Source organism: Delphinapterus leucas, chromosome 4 (assembly GCF_059928025.1).
Source record: "Delphinapterus leucas isolate spDelLeu-1000000601 "Yukka" chromosome 4, BTC_Dleu_Yukka2, whole genome shotgun sequence".
Classification (NCBI taxonomy): domain Eukaryota; kingdom Metazoa; phylum Chordata; class Mammalia; order Artiodactyla; family Monodontidae; genus Delphinapterus; species Delphinapterus leucas.
Window position 1 is genome coordinate 69,973,801 of NC_143132.1, and position 20,351 is coordinate 69,994,151.

General features: G+C 42.1%; 1 protein-coding gene across 1 annotated transcript in view; it reads left to right on the forward strand.

Moving 5' to 3' along the window:
• The window catches only part of LOC149749336 (kalirin-like), a 168,520-nt gene that overhangs the window by 72,998 nt on the left and 75,171 nt on the right, over nucleotides 1-20,351 (forward strand). Inside the window, exons 9-12 of the mRNA XM_089909901.1 lie at nucleotides 2,890-3,056; nucleotides 10,219-10,338; nucleotides 16,227-16,445; nucleotides 19,520-19,669. Coding sequence (XP_089766027.1) covers nucleotides 2,890-3,056; nucleotides 10,219-10,338; nucleotides 16,227-16,445; nucleotides 19,520-19,669 — 656 coding nt within the window. The remainder of the gene's footprint in view (nucleotides 1-2,889; nucleotides 3,057-10,218; nucleotides 10,339-16,226; nucleotides 16,446-19,519; nucleotides 19,670-20,351) is intronic.

A 20,351-nucleotide genomic window follows, 5' to 3' on the forward strand; every position in this document is an offset into this window, starting at 1 on the left:
CAGCCAGGTCCTGCTAAATCCACCTGATGTGCCAACAACCCTAACCAAAGCAAAAGCCTTGTTTAAATCATCAGCCTTAGCAATAGTTGGCAAAATAGGAACAGTTTCTTTACTTGCTCATTGTTTAGGGTTATCTACTGGGCCTCAAGTTGGCAAGTGGCAGGGTTTGCTGGAAAGAGTCGGGTTGGAGTAAACCCACTGGCTGAATTCAAGGTCCAGCTGCACCACCAACAAGCACTTTGACTTTGGAAGTCCCTGTTCTTTCTCTGTAGACCTTAGTTTCTTCTTTTGTCCAGTGTGGCAGGCAGGCCTTCATTCCTAAAGTCCCCTCCAGTTCTCACTTGCCATGATTCAGCCTCACTGCCCCCATTGGTTATGGCCCAGGTCTTCACCCTAATGTCACCAACCATGTGACTGTTACCCATGACCTAAGGAATAAGACAGGAGCTGGGTATCCTGTGCATACGTTGCTTTTGTGGTTTAAAGCGTCAAGTTCTCTCTTTATGCAAGGTTTTTAAGTGAAAACTCTATGGAGTCTGTGGCAATGGTGCTTCAAATTTACTGTGCCTGGAAAGTACCCAGACCCAGCATTTAAATGAAGTCTTAAATTAGGTCGTGGGGGGCTTCCCTGGTGGCACAGTGGTTAAGAATCCGCCTGCCAATGCAGGAGGCACAGGTTCGAGCCCTGGTCCGGGAAGATCCCACATGCCGCAGAGCAACTAAGCCTGTGAGCCACAACTACTGAGCCTTCCAGCCACAGCTACTGAAGCCGGCGCTTAGAGCCCGTGCTCCACAACAAGAGAAGCCACCACAATGAGAAGCACGCGCACCGCAACAGAGTAGCCCCTGCTCACCGCAACTAGAGAAAGCCCGTGCACAGCAACGAAGACCCAACGCAGCCATAAATTAATTAACTTAAAAAAATTAGGTTGTGAAGATCACTCTTCTCCTCGCACGTAGAGGTTAAGGGTACAGCCAGGAGAGAGAGAGATTCCCTTTGTTGGGATCCCGGCTGCACCTCTCACTACCTGGGTGTCCTTGAGCATGTTACCCAATCTCTCTAAGCTTCACCTTCCTCAGAAGAACGGCAGTTATAGGAATCCTAACCATATGGAGTCATCGTGAGGATGCAGTGGGAGAAACACAAGCGTGGCAAAAGTTCAGTAAAGCCTGATAACTATTGTATACTATACTGGTGTTCTAGCGCATACTGAATTCTGTTGGGATTATTTGTGTTCCCGCAGCTTCGCTAGCAGCATGAGGGTAGGGCTCCTCCTTTCTTCTCTTTACATTCCCGGTATCCAGCAGAGTGGTTATGTCTCGCCATAGCAGATTCTCAATGTTAATGTTTACTGAATTAATCAAGAGTGAACATCAGTCTGGGGGAAACAGATATACGTAAAAAGAATGGGCCACAAATAATTGTACTTGTGTCATAAAAGGAGAGAAAAGGCCTGTGTTCTTCCAAAATGCAAGCTACTCTGGGGTGAAGGAATGTGGATCTGGAGGAAGGGAAGAAGAGTGGATATAAAACAATCGCTCTTAGCCTAGCCTGGTTACACCATCTTCACCTATTTTATTTCCTGTGTTCATCTCACATTAAAAAAATATATATATATCAAGCAGGATAGATGAAAATGAAGGGCTGGAGTCTCAGGGCAGGCAGGGAGCCTGTTCTGGATGATTCTCTAAGCAGGTGGCTGGTCCCTTTGATGGAGCACCAGGCTAAGAAGCCCATTTGCGTGTGATGTGGCATGTGTAAGCCATGAGCTTCCCACAGAGAGATACTTTGCCCAGGCCCAGCATACTAAACACCAGAGATGCATGCAGGGTGAAAACGAGCTGGAAGAAAATCTGCGTTGTGGCTGGAAACAGGGATCCACTTCTGCAGGTGGATCTTAAATTACATTTTAAAAAGTAAACATGGAGGCCAAGGGTCATCCCATGTTGCGTAGCGCTGCAAAGGTAGAAATTTTGTATTTCTTCCTGTTTTTTTATTTCAGTCAAGGAGATGCTCTACCTCATCCCCTTGGTAATTGCAGACAGTAACTGGAGGGAGTTGACTGCTAAAAGAACAAGTCGTTCTCTTCTCTGTCTCCCACAGATATTTCAGGAGCTGGGCCTTGGAATTATGAAACTGACAGAAAAAATAAACCTGAAAAGATACTGAAATTATTACCGTGTAACACCAGAAAAAAATTTCCCACTCTCCCATATTGTTCTTATATAAAGCACTATTTTTGCTTCTAGAAAAGAATTTCCTTTAGCGTGTACGGACTTTCCTTATATGCCCCCACTGTGTCAGGCAGGTGTGTTGGTGGCGGCAGTGATGAACTTCTGAGTTGCTTTTTTAGGGGACCTAAGTAGTTAGCTAAGAAAATCACCACTGGCCAACTATTCTCTTCAGATGGACTTAGCATCCAATGGTAAATGGCATCTGACCAGCTAGAAGAGAGTGTGCCTTTGGCAGAAGTTCCTGAGACAGGGTCTCTGGGGCTTTGTTTTGTATTTCCCAGTGTGATCCAGAGGCTCGGTTGTGAATATTCTGGGTGTAGGCGAACTGCCCAGCAGGGACTGCTGTATGCGGCCTTGTCTGGGATGGAATCCAGAGGACCACCTCTTTGACTCCAGTTGATAAGGAGCTGATCATCTGTTGAAGAGTTGTTTCCTGACAAAGGATCAGTTAATGCAAAAGAGAAAGCATGGTTCGAGCATCCCAAACAAAGACCCGTTCTGGTGATCTATCCAGTTTCACTGAGGGATATGCAGAGGTTGGGAGGGTGCTGGTGATCGCTATTTCCAGATTCCAGCTTTCATGTGCATATAGAAGGAAATGTAGTCTTTACGGTACTACCTGGTTTTTAATGGTTTCCATTTTGTTTAAATCAGGAATTGAGTTAATCTGTGAAAAAGACATTGATCTGGCAGCCCAGGTGCAAGAGCTATTGGAGTTTCTCCAGGAGAAGCAGCACGAGTTGGAGCTCAACGCAGAGCAGACCCATGAGCGGCTCGAGCAGTGTCTCCAACTGCGGCACCTCCAGGCGGAGGTCAGACAGGTGAGCCTGACCCTCCTCCTGCAGCCTGGGCTTCCCAGTGGCTGAGTCTGGCCTGGGCCTGCTCCTGGAACGGGGTAAGGCATACAGAGCCACCGGTATAACCAGAATTAGGAAATAGGTAAGTTAAGGAGTGGTTGTATTCGTTTCTGAAAGCTAGGCTGCTATCTACTGACTCTAACAAATAGATCTAATGGTACAATGGCTCAAACTACAAGTGCATTATTTCTCTGACATATAACAATCTAAGGAGAGCACGTCAGTGCTGTTCCAAGTTGCCCTCAGTCACTGAATCGATTCTCTTCCTTTCTATCCTCAGCCCTGCCCAGAGTTCAGAGGAAATGCAGAGCCTGTATCAATAAACATATTCAGCCTTTAGAGCCAGCTTGATTAATTTGTGTGCCTAGTACAGGACCTGACATATACTTGAGAATCAATAAGGGGTAGCCATCCTTCAGTTCCCATCATTCTTTTCAATGTGCGTGCGGTTCTTATAAGAAAATGTTCTAGTCACATTAAAGCCAATTTTAAAAAGAAAAGAGTACTTACCTGTATGAGACATGATACTAGCTATCTTTCTAAAGGACATCCCTGTGCCATTCCTAGGGATCTCTAGGACCATACACACAATGACCAATGACACATTTAAAAAATACTACATATTTATCTTATGAACAGACTAAGTGGGAATTTTTAGCATAATTATTGGGGATTTCCTATTTAGACCAAGTGGGATTGAAGAAATACAAATATAATTATAGTTTCATTTATTGAGTGTTGTGTGCCTTTTATATCATCTCTTGATCAATCCTCACAACCATTCTGTAAGGCAGATATTACTCTCCTTTCAGAGGAAGTCACCAAAGCTTAGAAAGGTCACCAGACAGGTCACACGGAGGAAAGACCTCACCTTCACCCTCCACCCTGCAGGAGGGCTTCCCTGCAGGGCAGAGCTCATAGCACTTCAGTGTTTTCTCCTTGTGCTCCAGACTCTCCCAAGCAACCCTATCCCCCTGCTTCCTCTAGGGAGAGCCCCACCCAAAACATCCTAAGCAGAGACACATCTTCCTCTTTTAAATGTTTTTTCTTATGTTCAGTGACTGCTGGAGCTTTTAGATTTGTCTATTAATTTAGCACAGAGAACAAAAACATCATATTTTATTTAATTATTGCTCGGTCCCTTTTATTCAGGGTATTCCTTGCTAATGCCTATGTTTTAATTATATATTATTTATTATAATGTGAAAAATTATCTTCTCTGCTCCCCTTCTTTTCCAAGGAGTACTCAGAGTCCACACATTCTGTGCTAAAGATCAATCTTGAGCACAGGTAACATCACTGAGCCCCAGGCAAAGCCAGATACAGCACTGCCATCCAGGTTGTTTTCTGTTTAATTACATGGGGGTCACACCTGAATGTCTGGTGAGACTTGTTGCTCGTGGGGACGTGGTAGAAATCCTAGCAGGCCCAGAGCAGTGATGAGTATTCAAATTCTGACTCTCTTGGCAGTAATGATAGTACTTTCTTTTCATATGAGAAGTACTTTCTCGTTTGTGATCTCGGTTTAGGAGAACAGGCCCATGAGAGAAAGTGGTGGACGTTTAGTTTACAAATGAGGAAACTGAGGTACCATAGGATGAGTGCTCCCAGGGCCTATTGACTACTTAGCTGAAACTTGAGCCCAAGCCTCTGAAATACAAGGTCCTACAATTTGCCTCTGCTGGACCCCACTCCCACCCTGGAGTTCCAGGAGAAATAGACAGAAGCTCTCCAGCAGAATGCGGTCCGGGCCTTCCCTGGCCTCCACAGCGCCATGTCTGAGAAGGTGGGCAGGCATGGCCTACACCTGGCCGACCAAGCAGTGAGCTCAGCAGGCCGTGGGAGTTCTCTTCTAGTGTTTGTCCACGTCTTCTCAATAAACCGGATAACAGGAGACATGTTCCTAATTGACTTGGAAATGAAATATATAATTTTGCTTTTGTTCCTGGTTTTTTATTTTATTTATTTTTGCTACAGCATTCATAGTAGAGCCAACTTCCTAATTATGTTCTTCTTGGCTGAGATGAAAATGGAAATGAAATGAGTTTTCATCCTCCAAGTATCCATTCTGTAGAGGATGGGGAGCTGGGACGATGATAGGTAGTTTGTCGAGTGGGAAAGTAGATTATCTATGTATGGATCATCAGGCTTGACTAATATCTGTGTACGTTCCTGTTCAGTGTTTCATGAATTGGAGGACAAAAAAGAATTCTTCTGCAGGAGTGAGAACATTCCTCTTCCTTCTCTCCACCATGGCAAGGATGACACACAGGGGGACTGTAGTTCAAAACGGCACTGGATTGCTGGGGTCAGCCTTTAGGAAAAGCACGAAGGACTGCGGCCCTTGGAGGTGCCGAGGGACCGCTGCTCCATTAAGCCACCGCGCCTCATTAGACAAGCTTGTTCTCCTTGTTAGCGTGCCTCTTCCTTTAGGGGTCGTCTGGTCCAGTTTCCGACAAAGCATTCGTGTTTGATGGAAGTTGGTGGAGCAGGAAATATTGACTTGGAAGCTCTTGACGCTTGGAAAGAGGGACTTAATTTAGATGTCAGTACTGATCACTTGGGCTAAATTTAGACACTAGCTTGAGAGTTTCTCTTTTGAATATACTGAAAGAAAGAGAGAGAGAGAGAGAGAAAAAGAAAAGAAAGAAAGAAAGAAAGAAAAAAAGAAAGGGAGAGAGAGAAAGAGAGGAGGGAGGGCAGGAAGGAAGGAAGGAAGGAAAAGAAAAGAAAGAAAGAGAAAGAAAGAGACACCTTAATTGAAGTGCCATTAATGGGGAGAGAAAGGGAGAGGGCCACAATGTGTTATGATACAGCCCTGTTGCTAGAGCTCAGAGATTAAAGGTTTAGATCTGGCCTTCATAACCTTATGTGCAGTTACACCACAGCAGTATTAAACTGAAGCTCTGAGGAGAGGTAATGTCACGGACATTGACTGAAAATTATTTTCAAGTATTTAGAACAGATGAAACTGATTAATGCAACTGACTCGCTTTCTGAGGGATTACATAGGACTTTGTATCTAAGATAAATGGCCCCAGCATCTCCAGAGAGATGCTGAATCTTGAAGGGAAACCATTCCCCTGATTCCTATGGTCCAGGGCCATAGACCACCCAGATGCCCCCTTTCTTCTAGAAAAATAGTTCAGATTATTCCCCAGACCCCACAGAATGCTCTGATTGCTTTCCAGGAAAATTGCTACTCTGGTAAGGATAGCCTCACATTTATTAGATAATTCAGGAAGATTTGCAAAACCTATTTAATGGTCATAAAACTAAGTGAATTTCCATGTTTCCTGCAGAGCAATGCATTTAGCAGAAAATAGGCCAAAATGGATTTATAAGATGTTGGAGCTCTAAGCTTTGGGGAAAGAAATTGTACTTATCATTTGTCTACTAAAGACATTGACTTAAATTACCCCTGTGGACCAAATACTGGCCAAAATTTGCATATGATCAAGATGGAAATTTAAATCAAAGGAGAAAATATCCTCTCCTCATATTCCTGTATAGAATACTGTTTCATTCTGTTCACTGTACATAAAAGCTAGAAAGGAGTTGGAGTAGGTCCAAAAGAGAGGCAGCCATAGGTACAAGTACTATCCATTTGTTTCAAAATGGAGATAATTAGGAAGACACACAGTCATAGTCTATAAAACCGTGAGGGATGAACACATATAATCTCATAAATTGTGAATTTTTAGAACTAAGAAACACTAGAAACATGACAGGCTCCCAATTACCACCTGAGGGGCTGATGATTTTTCTGTGGCTAGAGTTTCAGAAATCATTGTGCCTTGTGATAAGTCATCTGCAGCAGCAGGAGTTAGACTCAGCGTCCTTCAGTGCAGCCTCATAGCTTTCCTGTCAGCGTGGCCTAGAGAACACAGCCATAGCCAAGCAGCTTCCCCAGCCTATGTGGCTACAGTGTCCAGCTTGCCCAGCTTAGGTGACGTCATCATTTTGGACATTCACGTCCAGTTAACCACATCCATGCTTCTAACTCGCGGTTATCTGAACTTCCTTGCCCTGAGGAACCAATAGATCTCCATCTTCAGTTCCCCCCTCACCCCTGACTGAGCTGAACTGGTGGCCTAGCCCCCAAGTCCCCAAGCAGCAATACTCTTCCCATCCCTCATTTCTGCAGAGCTAAGTTCCTCTGGTATCCTATGGTTATAGGGGCATATATTTTGAAAGAAGTATGGAATATTATGGCTCAAAATGACCTTCAAAGACCATCTAACTTATCAGTAAACTGTTGTCTAAGATGAGAGATCAATATAAAATGTTCATGTTAAGGATTACATTATATGGTTTGCAAAATACTTTTACATTAATTATTTCATTTCATCCACGACCTGCGATTTACCATTTTACAGTTAAGAACACTGAGCCTCAGAGGGGTTAAGTGATGTTTCCAAAGTCATGCAGCTCAAGATGAGTAGGACCAACATTTTCGCATGTTTGTTACAAAATTTCTTCTACTACCTTTCTCTCATTTGGATGATCACACAAGAATAAATAGCCAATTTTATGAACTAGAAAGATAAAGGACGACAGTAATAGAAAATTATACCAACAAGAGTTAGCCTTGATCAGAGCACAAAGACTGATGATAATAAAACAGCTAAGGTATTTACATCACATCAGAATATGTCAATAAGCTCTACAAATACTAGAATAAAAGTTAATATTCCTAAACTTTTTCTCTTCTCATTGTGAGAGGTGTAAACGAAGAATCATAGCATTAGCTAGTTTTGCCTCACAGCTAAAAATCTCTAGCACCACCATCATCAGGCTTTGCATTTTACGGTACACTACATCAACCCTGATATAGGAAGGGAAGGTACCATTATCGTATCTTTACAGATGACAAAGCTGAGGCTCAGAGGAGTTAAGTGGTTTTACCAGGCAGTAACAAAGCCAGGTATTCTGACTTCAGATTTTATGCTCTTTCTACACATTCCCAGTTTTGCTTCTAGGACTGAGTCTGGGACTTCAGCATGGGAGGTTTGATTTTTAGGAAGATAAAAATACTTGGTAGTTTAATCATTGGCATCAGTCCCACCCCTGAACCCAAGCCATTGACTGAACTACAGTGCATTTTTATCTTCCTAAAATCAAACCTCCCATGTTGAAGTCCTGGAATGCCTATGTAAACAACATTTGGGAAATAAAAATGAACAAGGATATCCAGGATATGGCATCATTTAATGAAAGATGTAGAGACTAAAACCTATAGTATTTCTAAATGGAAAACCCGGTAGATGGTGCCCTCACAACCATAGCTATAACTGATGCTTTCAGTTGACTGAAACTAGAGAGGAAAATATTCCAGCAAGACTCAGGAGGCCCAGAGGGAATCATAATTGTCCCTCAAGCATTGATTTGTGATGCACATTGAGAAAATGTTTCTCTGACACCCTCAAGTGAATCTTGAACCAAGCAAGATGTGATGAATCACTGCAGAAGGACTTAACATCGTTCAAAAATATAAATTGTGAGCTCCATTTTCCAAAGAGGTGAAGCATTTGGGCATGCAATCCATGGATGCATGTACCCGAACTTGCAGCCAGCTTTTAGAAATCATTAACACCTCTGTAGTCAGCCAGCTACAGCACACCAGTGGCATCAGAGATTTCACACATACGCTCTGAGCAGTTATTTCCTGGAACTAATTGCTTTACAGATTGGCATCTCATCCACAATCTGCCAGACTGCCCATGAATTAACATCTCAATCCAAACAGCCCAGCTTCGGTGGGATTTATGTCCCGATGTTATCCATGTACAATATGGTATCAGTCATTTTCTGCCTAAGGAGGACATTTGAGAAATGCCTGTGAGGGTTATGGAATAGGAGACCAGACTTAATATTTTTCTAATTGTTTAACATGAAGAAGTTGAGAGAAGAAGAAAAAAATCTGAAACAGATTGTGGTGTCTTCTGCTTTGCCTTGAGGGAACAGATGGATGGTAGTTACTGATCGTAACATTTCAGAAGAATTTTTATTTCCTCTCCAAGCAAGCTCTCAGACTCCTTAATAAAGCAAATATTTGGCAATTTTCTGATGACCAAACACAAGGTAGATTTTCAAGGCTTGTTACTTCCAGTTTGATTATTTGCACTTGACTCTATTAGCTGGATTATTGCCACATCTCTATTTTAGCTGGGACTGTCTAGACAGTGTCAGCTATTTCTCCTTCTATTTTAATATTCCCTAGCTGAGTTTTCTTTCCCCCAGTACTAATTAAGGTCACCTAGAAATTTTACTCAGCCTAGCCATTGCCTCTAAATAATTTAAATCAATTATAACATATTCTCCCTTTTTCTAATGATCCAGTGTATGGATGATTCATGCTATTTTGCTCGTTTTATTTCTCCTCCCTTTGGATTGTTTAACCAATCAAAGCTCAAACCTGTCTACTCTTGGCTGTTTTGCAAGGTATAGGAGGTTGGACACACTGCTCAGGTGTGACTTGGGTATTTTCACTCTTTCAAAAACATTACTGCATACCTGTCGTATGAAAGGTACTGTGCTAGGCATTGGGTGAGATTAAAATATGACTCATATATTACTCTAGTCTTCCGGAAGTTTACATTGTAAGGGGAGGAGATGAAACATAGGTTGAAATAACTGAATAAGGCAGGCTTTGGTGAGTGCCACAAAGGTGGTACATGCAAAATGATCTGGGTTTCACTAGATGATGAAGAGATTGTTCCTAATGGGAGTGGTTAGGTATAGAAGATTTCAAGCAGTTGTTGATATTTGAATTGGTCCTTAAAAAAATGAAAGGGATACCAACAGATGGAATTTATTTATTTATACCGTACTATGTTCCAGATGGAACCTCGGAAACATACATAAAATGCAATCAGATGAAGTAATGTTTAAATTAAGGGGCTGAGGAGCCTGGGATTGAGGAGTGATAAGGGTAGGAAAGAAAAGATGAAGCTGGGAATGAGGTTGGTACTTAAAATAAGTACCTTATGGCGCAAGGTACGAGGCAAATTTAAGGAGATTTTAATTATCCAGACTCTTCCTGTCCTGTCTTCAACTGTGGGTAGGAGATAGCAAGCTCTCTGACTGAAGGCCATTCACCTGTGCTCTTGTCCCAACTCCCTAGGTCCTGGGATGGATCCGCAATGGGGAGTCGATGCTCAACGCCAGCCTGGTCAACGCCAGCTCTTTGTCAGAAGCAGAGCAGCTGCAGCGGGAACACGAGCAGTTCCAATTGGCCATCGAGGTAACACCCAAATCTGGCTGCACTGTCCTCCCTTCCCCTCTCTGCTCTGCACCTTAGGCAGGATGATTCCTCAAGATGTGGGTGTTCCTTTATGTGGTGAAGCCATTACTCTTTCTAGTGAAATGGGCCAGGTAGCCTCCCTATGACCCAGGAATTGATGGAGAAACAAATGCAGGGCTTCATCACCCCAAGGAAGCCTGGTATTGGAAGACAAGTATTCACACTCCAGATGTGGATCTTTCTTACTTATTGGTACCTTTAACTTTCAAGGCCCCTGGTCCACTGAGTTTTTTATACATTATGGACTATGCACCACGTGAGAAATGTAAAGCTAAAAGGTTAGACGTCACCTCTAGTTGAGGCTCACTCAGAATTGAGGATAAACAACTGCAGAAGTCATTAGTAAACTAGGATTCCATTTTTAAACATTTGGTTTACATGTAACATTTAGATTCCATTGTCAGATCAGCCTTTTAACAAGAGTAGTGAGCACGGGAGCAGACGGCACTAGATAGTTTGACTCACTGAAAATAGGTGTTCAGTAAGGCTGGTGGAAGTCATATTTAAAGAATAAACTGAAACCAGAAACTCACCAAGACTTGTTTTAAAGGCTATTTTAAAATAAAACTCCACTTATGATAGTCTAATATAAATTTTGTCTTGCTTTAAATAATATCTTTAATTATCCTTTCTACTAGAACATTTCCTTCCCAAAGAGACTCGAACTGATTGTTCTAGAGTGGTGTAGGGAAAAGAGTAGGAAATGGGACATGGGAACTATGTTAAAAATAAAATAAGTTCAGTACCAATGGGAAAAGAGATAAGGAGTGAAAACCTCGAAGACATCCATTACTTGTGGTTCAGTATAAAACTTAACCCACTTCTGAGTGTGTAAGAAATGCAAAGGTGATTATCTTCTACTAAAAAAACACAACGATGATAAAATTTTAACTGTCCATGCCAATAAGTATATCTTTAATACAGTGATCCAACTGATTGCTAGCTATTTTAAAGCTAGTATTGATTGATTTCAACCGTTTAATTTTCCAAAAGCTATCTTGTATGTGAAAACATAGCATTGATACGAATGATATATTTCTCTAAGATGCCTGATAACTTCTTAGGGACCCTTGCTCGCACCAGACTCCTGTCTGAGATTTGAGATTTAAAAATAAACTGTGTATTACACACACAGTATGGACAAATTATTTTCTAAGGAAGAACTAACCAGAGGAAAGAAGTTTTATCAGCAGCAGCTCTGTTGCATTTTACTGGCATGCCCAAATATTAGAGTGTTGGAATCTATTCACTGTAAAGGAAAAATCAAGATTGGGATTATAGTCAAGAATTAGGCACACAGTGGTCAAAACCCCATTGAGAGGCAGCAGTGAAGAGAACGAAGGTTGGGCAGTCACATTCAAGGCTTGGCATGAAGCTGTGAGGGATGATGCTAGGCAGAGAGAGGACAGCCTTTGGCGATACCTCCTCCTTGCTTACCTTGAATGTGGAGGTTTACCTGCCCCATCAGGTAATTAAATTTTCAGTCCCTTAATCAAACGTTGGGCAAGTAAAACCAAGCATTATAAAACAAACAAGCAAACAAACAAAAACCAAGTGTTATGACACCCTTGAGTATCTCAATGAGCTAGTAGAAAATAGTGGGTAAATGCATTAGCAATGCTATTGAAATAACCAAATTCCACCTGACTTGCATATGCAGTATGTATGAATTTGTATTAGATGCCGTTGCATCCTTAACAGAATAGAGGCTCACTAAGCATCTATATCTCTTTAATTTCATGGCTGCAACTTGATCAAATATTCTTAGAATAGATGTTGAGATATAGACCCCTGTCGAGTTTATGTCTGTGGACTCAAGGGGACATGGCAGAATAGATAGGATTTCTCATAGATCTTGGGAATGGAAGGTAGGCAGGGTCTGCAGCTTGGCTAGGATAATGAAGAGAACAGAGCCAGAATTTCAACATACGTTCCTTCTCCAGATGGCCTGTGCTTCTCTCTAAATGTGTCAGTTTAGACCAGGTTCTGCATTGGGGAAACGTACACCAGGGGATTTAAGCAAGTTGATAGGAGATCTAACTAGTCTGGTTTGATTTAACCCATTTTGATACTGTTACTGGAGGCCTTTACAGTGATCACTGACAGGGAACATAATTTGACTTCTTGAGCCCTAAGAAAGAACCCTGGGCTCCAGAAGGGAAAATAAAATGGCTATAGGTAAGATGATCATATAAGTTATTGTTAGAACTGAGACACTTTTAAGAGTGAAGGAGGGAATTATTAATAACTAAGCCAGGAAAATCAGCATGTACTAGAACTCTCATGGGCAAACCAAGATGTTTGCTCACCCTAGCTTTGGTGGCCTCGTCAGTCTGAAGGTTTTGGTCTCCTTAAAGGTCAGAATGTTCACCTGAGGTAGCCTTGGTTACAGGAAAAGTTCCCCAGAGCCATCCAGCGTGCAGAGCAGTGCACAGCTCTCCAGAAGCATAACTTTATCAACAAACCCAGATTATTGTTTGTTAGTATCCAAATGTTGTGGCTGATGTGTCTTCGAGAACTGTGAACGTCATAGAGACACACTTGATTTTAAAATCCATTTTTATTTGAAATCTCTTATGTATTTTAAGCATAAGCATTATGACAGAAACAGTAGTTAAAACTGGATAATAAATTCAGTTGATTTGGTTCGGTTTTCTTCCATGTCCTCCTACTAAATATGAACATCCTTGATAATCCATGTCTCAAAGATACAGCACTCAATAGGATTAGATAATAGTAGAAATAAATGCAAAATAATGACTCAAGCTTTAGCAAAGCAGAGATTATGTCATATGCATAAGAGTTTATCATTTAGGTAATCAAAGGGAAGAAGGGGCTCCCGGGACTATTAGATAATAATGAGTTTCAGAATAAGGAAGAGGATTTGTTACACAGCATAAATTATAGGAAAATGAAAGTTACTCCTCTATCTCCTCCATTCTCAGAGAAAATATATAATAACAAATTTATGATGACAATTATATGCTGGCTTCATATACTGAGGAGAGGCCAAATAATTATCAGAATCACTAATGTTCACTTGGTGAACCCTTTCTCTGAATGAGAAACTGTAGATACCGTTCTAATTGCTAGAGATGAAATGATATGGTGGAAAGGACATAGATTTGGGAATAGGTCAAACCTGAATCTGGTTTCATCACTTCCTTGGATGTACATTTTTGGGCAAGTCCCTTAACCAGCCTGAGTCTCAGTTTCTTAATCTGTGAAGTGGGAATAATAATATCCACCTTGGAGTAGTATTATGAGAACTAGGAAAAAAATGCATAAGGACAGTTCCTAACACAGAATATATACCTGGTTAAATGACAGCTATTAAAGGGATTTTTTTAAAACAGTCCGTGCCTTGAGAGTTTCACTGTCTTAAGTAAGGGAAATCAGCCAGGCGTTAGATGAGTGATACAGGTATTCAGAAGAGGGTAGTTTTTAGTAAATCTCAGGCTGTCCAAAAAGGCCTCTTTGAAGGAGGTTGGATCTGAACTGAGTCTCCAAGGGAGACTGGATCGCAGATGACAAGAGTCTAAGGTGTGTTCCTTAAAGGCAGGGAGAATGAAGATGGCAATGGCAAGTTTGTTTTCAAATGGTCTTTGTAAGGAAGTAGTAGTGCATGATAATGAAGTACTTGGGACCACAGTGTGAGGGGCTTTTAATAACATCCTCTGAAGTTTGGACTTGATTTCATAGCAGTGGGTGAACCATTGCAGGCGTTTGAATTGAGAGATGGAAGTGATGTTTAGAGCATAAAATTAGGGTTTTAGCACTGGAAAGGATGTTAGGATTCTCTTAATTGAAGCACTTCCTGTTAGAGAGAATCTGTCAGAAATGTAAGGGACGGGTTCGATGGGTTAGAAATGGAAGGCAGGAAAAGACTAGTCAGGTGACCACCACAGAGGCCTAGGTGTGAAGTGGTGAGAGCTGGACTGGGTTTCAGGCTGAGGAGCAGCAGGCAAGCATGATGACAAGACTGTGGTCCTAGATGGCAGTGAGGAAGGCACCGTCAACAGGATGGTGGACTGCCGTGGAAGACTGTTTCAGAGGGAGGAGGAGTTTAGGTTTAGCTGTGGAACTTGAGCAGACATCTGGGAGGAAGGTGGAGGCTCTGATCGGGCAGTAAAGCCATTCTCATTCCTTGGGAAGATATTTCACTTCTCCTGAGAATGCATCTTTGTAAGTGACTAACATGGGGCAGGCAGCTAGATCATCCGAATCAGTCTTACTGACCTAGGTGAGAGGTGTGACAGGCAGCTCACCCTCACATCCGAAGACAATTAAAGACGAGGCTCAGATATCAGACGAGAAATATAGATTGGAGAGCCATTTACAAAGAGGAAATGATAGAAGCCAAGGGAAAGGATGAGAACTCTACAGACATGAACCAAAACCAAGAATGGACCTTGGGGTACCTCTACATTTAGGAGGCGGGAAAAGAAAGTGGTACCAATAAGTAAAACAGAGAAAGAAACCAAGGATTTTTAGTGGATCATGTCTACTCGTTAGTTTATTTTTCTAGCTTCATCCAGCAATTAGGAACCCAGATGCTAATGTGGTCATCGGGACTGAAGGCCGACTCAGTGGCAAAGCCAGGGAATAAAGGAGTCTAGGCTGCTGGAGGAGGTCGTGCTAACATAGCTAACACTGAGGACAGATTTAGGCGTGGGGTAGGGGGGCAACCAGGAGGTGGTTGATAGACTCTCTAGACAGGCTGCCATCTGGAATGAAGGTGAAGGGGGAGGCAGAGGTGAGAAGAGGGGGAGGTTGCACTCACACACAGGAGTGCTGATGGATTCGCTCTGGGGAACTGTCCCAACACTGCAGCCCAAGAAGGGCAGAAATCATTCTGGAGTGAGGTGCTGGGCTTCTAGCTGCTCTTCTCCACTGCCAGCTAAGCTCTACTTTGAAAGTGCAAAGGCCAAATTAGTACTGTGCCATTGGGTTGGAATGATTCCAGCAGCTGAAGTTGGGATAATATTAGCTCTCTGAAGTCGTATGGCTCATCCACATCAGTCCTTTATTTTAATAAATTGTAATCCCATTTGGCTCTCTCCCTGCCACCCAGTTCTCCAACCTGTTCTCCCCACCCCCTACAGTTAAAGTGAACTCAGAGAATGACACTTACCCTGAATAAGAAACAAACCTTCTACAATATAGGTTATCCTAAAGGCAAACATAAATAAGGTAGTAATGTGGGATGATGTGTTAAGCTGAATTATCTGCTGTGCTGCTCTTTTCCCTTGGTAACTAAGAGATGGTGTGAGATGCTACTCTTCTACTTTATTAACCTGCCCAATGTCTTCCTTTACTGGAACCTTTTTAAAACTGATCATTCATGTTTAAAATGATTGCATTGTTGGTTGAGATTTGTGTGACATGGGGATCTTTTTTATGGGCTGTGTTTATTTGATCTGCAGAATGGGACTACAGCAGTAACCTCCTTTGAAAATTCATGATGAATAATTTTATGATTAGATTTCAAAAGGAAATTTAACTAATGGATGAATTAATCAGGAAGCAGATTTATACACAACTGCGTTTCTCTAGCACAGAAACTGAAATGTCTTTAAAATGCAGAGTGATGCAAGTAAAGAGAAAGGAGTAGGGGCAGGAGTTAGGGACCTGAACAACTAGTTAATGAAAATGTTTGATATTCTTTTTAAAAATATGCTTAAGAAACAATGATGACAACATGTTTGAATCAGTCATTTAAAGCTCTTTAACTTTTCTGCATCTTTCCACTCACGCCTCACTCCACCCCCTCCCATATCACGCCTGGGTTGTTCCCACGGACCTCTCTCTCCTCCCCTTGTGCCCAGTCCCTCTTTCATGCCACTTCCTTGCAGAAGACACACCAGAGTGCCCTGCAGGTACAGCAGAAAGCTGAGGCGCTGCTCCAGGCTGGCCACTACGACGCGGACGCCATCCGGGAATGTGCCGAGAAGGTGGCCCTCCACTGGCAGCAGCTTATGCTGAAGATGGAAGACCGGCTGAAACTGGTCAATGCCTCAGTGGCCTTTTACAAAACTTCTGAGCAGGTGAGGGAAAGGGCCGTGGAATGTGTGGGGCTGAGACTGACGGAGGACTGTTTTCTGCCTCACACTGCGAATCTGCAGCATCTACCTCAGCAAGAAGCCACTCCTCTCAGTACTAGCCTTTGAGAGTAGAAGAATGATCTGTGGAAACACCATGGTTTGCTTCTTTATAATCCTTTCCATTAGAGGAATGGACTATGTGATTTGTTTCTTACAAATTTCTCAACCTCACAGGATTTCGGTGTTGAAGTAGAAACTGGGTAGGTGTAGGCTGAGTGCCAAGTTTGAGTGGTGTACCAGTTAGCTCTTGCCACAATAATGCTGTGTAACAGATCACCCCTCAACCCAGTGGTATAAAACAATAAGCACATATTTCTTGTTTAAGTATCCGGTGTTCAGCTGATCTTGGCTGAGCTTGGTAGAACTAGGCTCCAAGCTGCAGGTTGGGTCTGGATCTGTTCCTATATTTCTCTTCCTTCTTGACCAGCAGCTGCCCGAGGCATATTTATGGTGAAAAGCAGGGGTGCAAGAACCCAAAATCTACTGTGCAAGTGCATTTCAAATTTGCTTGTGTCACGTGCTCTGACATCCTTTTGACCAAAACAAGTCACATGGCCAAGCCAACATCAACCAAGCATGGCAGTATATGTCTCCTGTGAAGGTTGGGAGAGGAGAGTGACAATTTGCTGAACACAGTCTCATTTACCACAGTCAGGCACTATGCACTGCTTGAAAAACATACTGCTCTTTCATTCATGGGGTTCCCAGTCTAATAAGGAAACCCAGCTTTCTGTCATTGGAGAACTGTGAGCCTAACTGGTAGGATGGTGCAGCTGTGGGAGAAAAGGTAGGAGACACCTACAGCAGGGCCATAAAAATGCAAACCCGTTACTAGTACATCTGTACAGCAATATGCGCAAGGGCTAAGAGGATTTTTAAATGATTTGGCTGCTGTTAGGGGACTCTTTTCATGAAACAGAGGTTTAAGACAGGAGTAATTTTATTCAGTATAAAATAATTTCCTCATTCAAATCACTCTCTGGTAGAAATAGAGAAACCTTCTCCTCTGGGTGACTTACAGGGACCATGGGAAAGTCTGTCTCAGAGCAAACGTAACATGCCTGTCAGAGGGCCCTGCAGCCAGTATTCATCTTCAGACCTCCTCTCAGTCCTCCTTTCAGTGTTTCAGAGAGATGATTCCTTTGATGGCCTCGGAAGTGGGAGCAGCAAACTAACGAGATAAAGAGCTTTTCCAGTTGATCTGTAAATTCAGCACATCCCAATCACACCCCAGCAAGCTTTTTTTTTTTTTAATAGAAATTGATAGGCTGATTCTAAGATTTACATGGAAATGCAAAGAGACTAAAATAGCCAAAACAGTCTTGAAAATGAAGAACAAAGTTGAAGGAGTTACACTACCTGATTTTAAGACTTACCCTAAAGCTGCAGTGGTCAAGACAGAATGGCATTGGTGTAAGAATAGACACAGTTGAACAGAGTAGAGGTTCCAGAAGTAGACCCACATATATACAGTCAGTTGATTTTTGAGAAAGCAATTCAGTAAGTAAAGTCTTTTTAACAAATGGTGCTAGACAACTGAATATCCATATGAAAAAAATGAGGCTTAACCCCTGTCTAATATCATATACAGATTTTAATTTGAGATGGTTCAAGATGCTGAAGGGGACAAAGCAGTAGACTGAGTCAGGAAATTTGACCCTGAACTGACCTTACCAAAGGTCACTTTATCTCTCTAGATTTCTGTTTCTTCACCTATTAAATTAAAGGACTTATGCTGGATAATCTTTCCATTTCCTCTAGCTCCCAAATTGATTGGGTTAAAGTCCAATACTGTCGTGGGATAGGTGTCAAGTACTCGTTTTCTTAAAGTTTTTGTGTGTGTATAATCTGTTTTCTCTCAAGACGTGAGCCTCCTGCATGTTTTCAGGCCTTGCAACAAGAGAGGTGTGTGGTGCTAAAGAAACCAGCTGGAGTTCAGGGATAGGCCTCCTCACGACACGGGAAGCATGTTGGCTATGGGGGTGTTCTTCCTGGGACATCTTTCAGCTTATTTTTCAGCTCAGTTCATAACTCAAAAAGCATCTTATCCAATGCCCACGTCCTTCACCAAAAGAGATGCCTTTCTCAGACAGAGGAGGCCAAGGGTAGTTAGAGCTGCTCTCCCCTGCTGCCACAGACTATTGAAGGAAAGTATAGGAATGAGATTCTATTTTCTGCATCCTTCCTTAAGCCCTGACACTAGGCTGCCCTGGGTCTCCTACTGATGCACTCAACCTGACTTTCCCTCTAAGCCCCGTTTGAAATGCTTTTGGTCTTTTGAGTTCATCTATAAGGTCACTTAGAGCATGGCCTCTCAGCATTTTTAGAACTGAAAAACCATCTTAACTATCTTTTAGGTCAACCCAAATTTGTTATCCCTCTGAAGGAAATGTGCATTTTATAATAGCAGGCCTGGAGATGTCATTGCCTTATAGTAGTACCTTGAAACAATTTTGCTGGAATATTTTTCCCCAGGGAGGGAAAAGGTAACATTCATTTATGGCCCATAAGTCACACAACATAGGCAACTTCCTCCTTTACCTCTACTTGAGGCTATTTCCTGAGGCTATTTCCTGTTGGGCAACCCAGTTATCTTCTTCAAACCTCTTTCTCCTGTTCCACCTAATTCATAGACGTATCATAAGGTTATAGCAATATAATATATAAAAACACTTTGAAAACCCCCAAATTACTAGTCTCTCTTCCTTTCTTGCTCTGCATACTATCCCTAGGTGATGTCATCAACCCCCATAGCTTCAGCCTTCAACCATCAACTGTCAGAAGATAATCCCAAAATCCATGTCTCGGTAGTCATTTGTCTCCCAAGCTCCAGACGCTGGATTCTCACTGCCTCCTGGACTTTTCTTAGATGTCTCAGGGGCACTGTGCACCTAAGTCTACAAATTAGATTTTGAATGAAAAATGTCACTTCTGTAGGGGTCTCTTAGCTAAAGGTCCTCATAAAATAGGACCTTTAAATGATTAAATTACTAAGTTTTTCCTCCATGATTCATTAGGTCTGTAGTGTCCTGGAGAGCTTAGAGCAAGAATACCGGAGAGATGAGGACTGGTGTGGTGGACGAGATAAATTGGGGCCGGCAGCAGAGATCGACCACGTCATCCCACTCATCAGTAAACATTTGGAACAAAAGGAGGCCTTTCTTAAGGTGAGAGCACATCGTCATCCAAGGTCTGGGACTTTAGCCTTGGTTTTTATCTGCTGTCTCACTCTCCCCATTGCCTCCGCCTCCTCCTTTCTGTCTCTGTCTCTCTGTCTCTCACTGCTTCATGTGGGCTTCCCATACCCCTCTATTTTCTAGCTTCTTATCTAAAGGGGGCATTTGTAGAGGGGATATTGGCTGGTTAATTTGAAAAGTTGAAAGGTTACAGTTCAAACATTCTTTATTTCTCTCAGCACTTTTTTGTGTAATTAGGCAATTAGGATGCTTCATTTCTACTGGTGCCATGTACAAATATCCTGATATCCCATTGATGTTAAGTGAGAAAAATACCTACTTTCATTTATCTATAAAAATATTTTAATTGAAATATATAAGCCTAGATAGAAAACTATTAAAATACATCTTTTATAAATGGATGATGCAAAATTTAGGGCAAGAGTTAAAGAAATACATTTAGACATCTTATTTATTTATCAGTCTAACGATTACCAATTACCAATGAATGTAACACTGTTTATTGTGCTGTATGAAGAGAGAGATACCTTATTTTGTTTGTTTTGTTTTTAAAAGAGCCTTAGCTTCCCAGAGAGGAAGCGCAGTCCTGCTCTGAACAGCTTTCAGCTGGCGTGGGAAGTTCTCCTAAGCCTCTTTCCTCCTGCCTTTGATC